The sequence below is a fragment of the Atta colombica genome, unplaced genomic scaffold (assembly GCF_001594045.1).
Source record: "Atta colombica isolate Treedump-2 unplaced genomic scaffold, Acol1.0 scaffold126, whole genome shotgun sequence".
Taxonomy (NCBI): Eukaryota; Metazoa; Arthropoda; class Insecta; order Hymenoptera; family Formicidae; genus Atta; species Atta colombica.
In genome coordinates this window covers 2,469,739-2,479,625 of record NW_017259213.1, presented here as the reverse complement: position 1 = coordinate 2,479,625, position 9,887 = coordinate 2,469,739, and the positions used below count along the sequence as shown (strand labels likewise).

Genomic DNA, 9,887 nt, shown 5'->3' with positions numbered 1-9,887 from the left:
ATATATATATATATATATAAATAGTATTTCTCTCTTCTTTCTTTCTTTTCTTTCTTTTAAACATATACATAATGTAAAAGTAAATAAAACTACACGATCTTGGGTTTCACGCATTGATGAACGCTATGTGAGGTTTTATTGCGATTACGACGGGAAGGAGCGGAGATCTAGCGGAATATAAATATTCCCTATATGTTTCACAAGATCGCCTTTTTTTTCTTTCTAATTTTAATTAATAGTCTCAAAAATTCCAACTTTCCGTCGCGATGCCGAATAACCTCCAAATGGACGGACACTTCGATCTTTAGATAAGGCTCACTTTAGAATCGCGAATAACTCCTATCATCGTTTTCTAGTAAAAAGAGAACACTTTATGCGATTTTTAATTAATCCTAGCAGATTCAAGATAAAAAAAATCACAAAATGTTTAAATAATTATAGATCTGTTCAAAAAGTCCGTAAACTTTTTTTTTTAAATTACAGGTTTTACTTACAAGCTACTGGTCTTTATTCCTTTCAAAGTAGTCTCTACTCTACGAATATACTTGTCCCAATGATGTTTCTATTGTTAGAAATAATCCTGGAAAATTCGCTGAGAAAACTGAAATTCTAGATCAATTCTAGACAGGTCCTTTCAGGATTGCTTCTAGCAATGGAAACATCGTTGGGACAAGTGTATTTATTTGAGTAGAGACTTCGAATAGAAACTACTTTGAAGGGGATAAAAATCAGTAGTTTGTAAGTAAAGTCTATAATTTTTTAAAAATAAAGTTCATGAATTTTTTAAACAGATCTCGTATATGAAAAAATATATTATGTACTTTCAAAATTCTTTGGAGATCTCACTTAGTGAAAATTGAGCCAGTTTGGGAAAAGAATGACTTAATTTTCAATCTTTAAGAGTGAGATTTTATTCTTTAGAATGACAATTAACTATAAAAGTTTTAAGAGATATTTTTATAAATATCAACTTAAAAAATTTATTCTAGTAGATATTTATAAATCAATTTTTTTCAAAATGGGAATTTTTTGGAATTAAGTTTCAAAATCTTTGTTTTTTATCTATACTTTAAATTTAATATTAAATCGAAATATTTTATGATTCTATGTTGAATTTTTGAGTTGAACTTTTTAATCATCAGATACCATGTACAAATTGTATTCATATATTTGTTTATTGTTGATTTAACATTTATTACATTATTTGACAAAATAAAGAATGATTTTAACGCAATCTATTTCGCCGACTATTTCAAACTGATTCTGCCAAGATTAATATCTATTTCACGCATATTTAACAATCAGCGTAGATCAGATATTAGGTCTAATATCTCACATGTCCTACAATAAATCGAGTAATTCATAAAAGAAAAATTTCTTTCCGTACCAAAATGCTAATACACCTTGTTCATCGTATAACATGTATGATATTAGTCTTAATAGAAGCTGATGTTATTACCGCCTATGTGAACTAATTAAGAAATCTACCTCTCGATGCTTGCGAAACAGATTCAAATGATGTACCACGCGCGATGTATACTTGCGCGAGCAAGTCTCTCGATTTGCGCAGTTCTAATTATTAATTAATTCCCTCGCATACGGAATACTGTAAACTATATACACAGTGCGGTGTACATGAGTAACGGTTGAATTTTATTCTTCCTTGCTTTCGTTCACGCCATTCCTTTTTGTTCCTTTTTGTTTCATGTTGTAGAACGATGTCATGGATAACAACAAGTGATAAACAAAAAAAGATTGAAACAAATTGCGTTGCAATAAATTTTTATATTAATTTTTGAATGTCAATTTTAAAAGAGGATAGTCTAAAGTCTAAAGTATTTTTTTTTTCACTTTTTATAAATTTCAAATTATTCTGATTAAATTGTATTCCTAAGAATTTTGTTCAATCATCTATTCAATTTTCTTGAGATATTTTTACCGTGCAAAACATACAGAAAATAAACATATTAAAATCATATCACGAATTTGATGATAGACTATTTGATGGAAAACGGAATCATCACACCCCTTTCACATTCCATCTTTCCAATACAGAATCTGCTCTGCTCAACAAACGTGCTAGCATTTACTACATACAGTTTGTCACGAAACTCAATCACACATTTTTCTAAGTTCGTCACGGTTATCAATGGATCAACAATACTCAAATCATAGTCTGACCAATGCGACGTTACACAATCTAAAATCGCCATAAGCAATTAAACATCGCTGTTTGTTGTAATATTCGACAAAGTATTTTGATATTTGATTAAGATCTTACGTCACATTGGGCAAACAGTGATTTAAATGTTTAAGAATTTCACGAGTTCATTCACTTGACTCAACCTGCCGACATTCTCCGTGTGGAAGAATGTCTGTCTAATTTATCGATCCATGAATCCCTACCGAACCAATTCAGGACAGACTCGCGCTCTGCCACACTCGATCGGCAATGTTTCAACTTATGAGATCGCCGTTCTTACGTAACATCTCCAGATGCATCTCATACTCGCGGGCTTTAAGTCTTAGCGAGGCGATGCTGTTGGTCCTCCTGTCGATGTCCGGTAAACCCACGCTACCCGTAGGTGAACTCTGCGGCGAAGTGGCTGTAGGTGGTGGTGGAGGTGGGGGTGCCACTGGGGGGTGCGACAGAGCTATCGCGGAGGCAGGTGGCGGGGGCGGGGGTGGCGAACCACGTACCAACTTTGGCCGCGCTGCAGATATGTTCGCCAGCAAATTCTGAAAGGGGGACGAATACGGCAGGGGCATGCCGGGCGGCAGCAGCGGTGGTGGGGCCCGATGATAGGGATGAGCGGCATAACTACCGGGGAGGACCGGGCCATGACCCAACGGCGGATAGCGAAAGGCGTCGAAGGGCTTCCTGTGCGGGAAGTTGACCAGGTGGGCGAAGGGGTTCGGCAAGGTCGGCGCCACGACCGCCGACGGTGGTGGGTACGGAGTGTACGGATGTGCCTGGGGCCCGACCTTCTCCTGTTTACGCCACTTGGCCCGCCGATTCTGGAACCAGACCTGAAACACATGATGAACGAGCGGTCTGATTAGGCGTCGTGTCGTTCGTGGAAGGCTCTTAAATCGCGATAACAGTAGAGCCCGGAAGGATTCTTTTTGCGTTCAGATCTTTCGGAATCCTTCACATTACGCAACCGGAATCGATATTTCAAATAATAACAGTACCACTAGTGATCAGCTGAGTGTTTACAGAATTAAACGCGAACCGAGAAATTCTGCAATTTTCTTAGCGATTTTTTTGTATAACAAAAAAATTTAATACTATTCGTTTTCATTATTTTCGCTTTTTCTAAGAATAATTTAATATTATGTTATAATAATTTTAATATTTATGTTATATATTTAATATTATATTTGATATTTATGAAATGGCTCCTTATTATGAGTTTTAAACCTTATAATCTTTATTGCTTTTATAATTATCCTAATGGACAAATAATAGAAGTAAAGATTTAGATCCCCTTTAAAAGTTTCAAGAAAGTCGTTCATTCGATTCCGGGTCAGAAAGGTATTCGATAGGTACTTTCTTCCTTAGAAGTTGTTGATCTGTGAGAGTTCGAATTCCGGTTACAGTGGCGCATTCTCCTCTTTTTCAGGAAGGTAGAGAACAGTGTATCATTACTGTCGATGCTCCAAGGAAACCGAATACTGCTGCGAGGCAGAGCTCTCCCGTTTACGTTTCCCTTCTACCTCTCTCTCTCTCTCTCTCTCTCTCTCTCTCTCTCTCTCTCTCTCTCTTTCTTTCTTTTCTTTCATCTGTCTCTCTACCTGAATTTTACGTTTCTCCTCGAAAATTAACAAAATATCGGCTGTCGTAAAACCGTTAGGTTAGCGATTCCTTGGCCCATTTTTCGTTTCTGGCAACTCGAGATACTCGGAATCGGTATCACTGCGTGTCAAATTCGCAATGTACATAATTTATAAATAAAGTATTATTAGGAGTAAGTATTATTATTAGAGGAGAGAATGTAATACAAGTATATGAAAATCATTAATAATAGTACTGTGATTATACAAGAATTTTCTAGCTTCATGATTACTGCACAAATAGGACAGTAATTATTCAACTGCAATATTCAATTAATTATTGAATGTTGCAATTGAACAATTACTGTATTATTTGTGCGGTAATGAAGAAAAATTCTAGTAAATATACTGTTAGACTAAAAATAATATAAATGCAAGAATAAGTAAGAATAATTATCGGGTGCATAGTTATTTGATATGAAATTTTAGTTTCTCCTTTTTTTAGAATTTAAATATTTTAAGAATATTTTTAACTAATTAAAATCTTAAATACTTTTTTACATTTATTTATTTAATTATTTTTTTGCTAATTGTGTAGTTTTAGTTGTGACAAATGTAATAACCTCATTACTTATTTTTACGATTTAAAACGCTTTGCTCTATTTTATGACATAAATGCTCTGCGAACAAGTTGAAATTTAATATCGACATTAAATCTAAGGAGATTGAATTCTAATACTTGTAAATAGAAATTGGACAATCAATGCGAATCGCTGTTCGTGATGTGCGTTCACCAGGTTCCAGCACATTCCATTCCATTCCAACGCAAGGCTTCTTCGAAAAGACCCGGAGCTCTAATCAGTTCAGTGGAAGTTCATTCCTTCTCACTCTTTCGTAAATGTGTGTCTTCCTCTCTTCTCTTTTCCCTTTTTCCGTCACTTTTTCATGCCTCTATCGTCCTATCTCTGGTTGTTGGGTCGATTTTATGCCGTGCGCGTCCCGACCGAACGCAAATAACATATCGCCGATTTCGTTTTAATATCAGGTCGTACAAGAAAAAGAAAGAGGAGACGTGTCTCGTGACTGATCGCAATGACGAATGTCTTAGGACAACAACAATTCAACTTATCCAATCTCTCCGTGCACGAGCACCTGCTGTAATTCCGGATTTTTGTATATCTATTGTTTCCGTAAATAACGGCCGCGAATTCCGAGTGTGGCTTGTTACGTCGATTGTTCGAGTAGAACTTTTCGAGAAGCGGCCATCTATCCTGAAAACTATCCGGGTCTTTTATCGTTTCCGGTAAGGGAGATGTTTCATGTTACCGCTTCAGAAGCGCGACTCTCAAGATACTTCCAGCGAGAATTCTCGTCAGGTAATCGCGCGAACAGTTCTTCATCTTCTACAAAGTTTCCTCGCTCTCAGACTGCCATTTCAACTCGTGGATTGAATTTCAATTCATTGTGTTTATTGCATGATTCATTCTTCTAAATATACTATTCGATATATATTTTTTGATGCATCCATTTGTCTTTTGATTTCTAAATAAATCGAATAAATCTCTCGTAACATTAATTATTCGTAAAAACATATACACAAATTAGAATATAAGATGAAATAATATTGTTATTTGACTTCTTTTTTATTAAACTGATCATTTCTACATAAATTTCTATATTTCAAATTTTAGTCTTGAAATGCAATTCTAACAGAAAATTAAATTGGCAAATAAGCATATCAAAAACTGTAAATAATTTTATTACAAAAAATATTTCAATTTAAATTATGATATTACTACTCTAGTTCTGTTACGATTACGTTTTAAGACTGAAAATTAAATTTGGCGCAAATTCGTTTACAGGATTCGATACAAGTATATAAATTCACACGGAATTATTCAAGCATTAAAGATCTAGCTTGACAATTTATTTCCTATTTGTTGTGTATTTACATTAAAAGATACTTTGTTAATATTTGTATTTTATTTTTATATTCATCATCATTTTCGACCTTTTGATTTATTCTCTCTCATATCGAAGAATGACACGTCGCGTTGAAGGAATGTAACGTCGCAGATATTAGAAAATGACGTTTCTCCTTTTCATTCTCTTCGTCGGCTGTAAGATCACGTAACAGAAGAGACCTTACACGGCTCGTTTTTTTCCACATACGAGGAGAAATTCGCCTCGTTTTGCCATCGACGTGCAATACTCTCGTGTCGAAATAGTACGACTGCGCGTTCCACATTGCCGCGATTCCGGCTCTCGGATCTGCTCCAACATCACGGATTTAGGAATCAAAAGTACCGCCGAGTGATGTAGACACTCCCAATACGGTTCGTCACGGTGCGGCTTCGTCATCGTGCGGACGAGGATAGACATATGCCCGGATGACTTTGCGATTTGACGATCGGCCCGATCATTGGCTCACCGATGACGCGGCGGCGGCGATTGCGAACGCGTTCCGTGAGATTTGTGGATCTCATCCTGGTAGCTCGTTGTTGAAAAGATTTCGATCGATTTGCTCTATCTGTGATTCTGTTCTATCTGATATTCGGATCTGAGATCGCTTACACGATCGATCGACTCGAAAAAGAAATCGTAAAGCGCAATAAATAAAAATAGAATTATCTGAGATATTGTTAGTGATTTTAAAATCTTGTTTTCGTTTAGTAATTTTATCTTTTATACATATTAATGTTCAAAAGTTAATTGCACCATATTATGATACAGCGTATCACAGTATAATACAGCGTTTTTCAATCTTTTTCTATTCGCAACATATTAAAGGGATGCTGGAACGGCCGCTGAATTTCAAAAAAAGTCAATAAACAGATTAAAAAAGTTAATAACAAATTTTTAATTCCAAATAAGATATTACGTACATCAAGAAAACGTTACATACATTAATTAAAACATTACATGCATTAAGTAAAATCATTAAGTAAAACGTTACGTATATTTTTTGCTCTGTTACATCCTATATCACATAAATGCGAAGTTATATACACTCAAATTGTACTTCTTAAGCCATTTCTCTTATAAACTTCGAAATCATAATTTGAAGATCTCATGATATTCTTATAAATTATTCAATATGGAAAAATATTTTTTGTTTGGATATATTCTTGCATTCATTTATATATATGTGAAGGAAGTAAACCTACATAGTAACAGAAAATTGTAATTTACAATTCTTTAGGAATTTTTATACCGATTTGTACTTTTCTAAAGGTATTTGCGTTTTTTCTTTTATTTTGGAGAAGGATTTTTTTATTCTGTAATAAGGAAAACAAAATGGTTTGAAAAATATGAAATAACATTCCGTTGGTAACTCTAGCATTCCCTTAAATAATGAGTTTCTATTCAAGATACATTTAGATACAATCCTCAGCATATTAAAAAAATTTTGCGATACACTTGGAGAGACTCTTTGTAGTATAGTTGAAAAATTTTTTGATATAATATCAATAAAATATTATAGTCATCTTTTTTCTTACATATAATATTAAGTCTCATTTTTATTTTAGATTTTTACATTTTTTTAATATTTAAAAAAAAATTTGTGATATATTTGGAGAGACTGTTTACAGTCTCTCCAAATATATCACACATTTTAATTGAAAAACTTTTTGATATAGTATCAATAAAATATGATAATTATCTTTTTTCTTACATATAATATTAAGTCTCATTTTTATTTTAGAAAACAATTATATTTATATTATATGCATGCGTGTGCGTGTACAATTAATATCTCGATTTTAATGATTCGAACTAGACGTAGTGTTCCCAACAATATCATTTAAATCAATCATTCTGCCAAAGGGCGAATCTACGAGCGGTTAAAAGCGCGAGATTTACGATTGCGCAATAATTGATTACAATTCCCATATTTATATTTCGATTTTTGTTGTTCGAGGTGGAGGCTTCCAAGCCAAATGTACGCGTTCCGCGTGTTCCACCGCCCGCTTCGGAATCGCCTAGACACACAAGGAGATTAGAGACTTCTGGCATCGTTAGAGTTGAGTGAGGAAGGGGGGTCGCGGGTGCCAGGACCCCCCACAGCGAACGGGATTGCCCCCAGCAGGGCGCTAAACATCTCCGACTCTCCGCTTTTAAAACAAAACGTAACCACATCGCCGCCGGAACCTACTCGTTTCGTGCTTAATCGTGCCGCATTAATTACAAGAACGCCGAGTACGTTCATTTCTCCTGTTTCTCCACTTCAATCTTTTCTTCTCTTTCTCTCTTTTACTGACGAAGAAGTTTTTCCCGCGCGTTCGATATGATGTATATAATAGATAATTTTTTTTGGATGAATCTTCGAACCTTTTCAGACTTATAATCGTCCTTGTAATCGCGTATCTATTGAAGAACTTAACTGAAAATGATCTTGAGACATACTATTTAATAAATAGGTCCTACGAGTTAAGTATGAGTTAAGTACTCGTTATATTAGATTTGTAATCACGATTTAATTGAAAAACTCAGACGGAGTTTGTTTTGGAATTTGATTATGATAACAAAACATATACATACATTTCTATAAAATATATCTCATTTAATTGTAAAAAGTAAAATAGATTATTTATTGCTAGGAATAAAATTTTATTTCGCCGTATTTAAATAAAAATTTATTTCAGTGAAATAAATATATGGCTCGAAATGAACTGAAACATTCGTACTCTAAGCATTATAAGAAATATATGAACTGCGGAGCCCTCATTTGTCCGATACTTTTAAATATTCGAAATAAATATATTTCTCACAAATAAATTTTTGAATCTTTTTCCCGGTATATATTTCCAGGAACAATTCAATGGCATGTGACCTTGATCTTTTCCATCGCGGCGCGCTGTTGTGTACTTAGAAGGTCGCCGCGTTATCATTCCTACGCAGTCACTTGAGTGAGCAGGTAGCGGCGCAAATAGTTCTCCATGATCCGTATCCCTTGATCGATCATCCGCGTAATCAATTAACTTCTATGATTTAAATGATCATTCATAAAGATAATCATTTTGCAAAAAGATAAAAGCAAATATTTTATTGTTGTTTAAATGTGACGCTAGAATCGAATTGATGAGGAATATATAGGAATTATAATATAATATATCGCTCTGTTGTAATATGGACAAGTGATTATTCCTTTAATAATTATTGTTTGAAATTAAACCAATGAGAATGAAATTTTACTTTCGGTCAAATTCGGTGAATTTTTCAGTTAGTGTTTAATTATTTAATAATATGTAAATTTTTGTAAATATAGTTTTTAGTTTTAATCTACGCGGCGATTCGGTTTGTCGGACTTGAAACAATTACAAACTAAAGCTAAAATATTAATATCTCAAATTATATTGATCACCAATTTTAGTAATGATTTTAATAAGCATCTTAAAAATTATAAATAATTTATTACGAAAAATATCACTTTAACCAGAGTTTGAATCTGGAAGTCCCGACTTCCCGGAACGGTTCTTTAATAATACTTCAAATTGAGTAGATACACCCGTCAACTAAAAGATTGCAACATTTTTTTTTCGATGGATTTCGAAGGAATTCAGTCTTATTCGTAGAGTGAACTGAATTGAGTGGACTGAATTGAAAGCGTAAGCTGTAAGTAAGAGAATCAATCGTTCAGTGAGCAGATTTCATTTCGAAACCATCGGAAAAAGTATTGTAACCTTTCAGTTGATGACAATACATTTCACATTGTGTTTTGGATTTTTCGTGGTTTTGATTTTAAAATTGGTTGAAATTTATACGTTGCTAATTTATGTAGTGACACACGGGTCATTGGCTCGCATTCAAGTAACAGAAAGTTGTGATACGTTGTTTATTTCTTACTAATATTTTGGATAATATTGCGCGTCGCGGGTGGGAATATCTTATAAAGTATAAGTTATCGTACACAATCTTTTTCGCGAGTGATTTTGTGTATGTGTGTGTGTGTGCAACGAAAAAATTTGAGAGGAGGAGACCTAGGAGGCATCGGGTGACAGCGGACCAACTATGAGGTAATTCATATACTGTAAAATTCGGGAATTATATCATTATTTTATTAAGTATTTTGAAAAAGCCGAAAAAATGTGTAATAATTAATTTTTGAT

General features: G+C 34.1%; 1 protein-coding gene across 1 annotated transcript in view; it reads right to left on the bottom strand.

Annotated features, from left to right (window-relative positions):
• Nucleotides 1-1,944: 1,944 nt before the first annotated feature.
• LOC108694984 (homeobox protein aristaless-like) overlaps nt 1,945-9,887 on the bottom strand; it is a 136,485-nt gene continuing 128,542 nt past the window's right edge. The window contains exon 4 of the mRNA XM_018204684.1: nt 1,945-3,030. Coding sequence (XP_018060173.1) covers nt 2,458-3,030 — 573 coding nt within the window. The 3' untranslated portion in view covers nt 1,945-2,457. The remainder of the gene's footprint in view (nt 3,031-9,887) is intronic.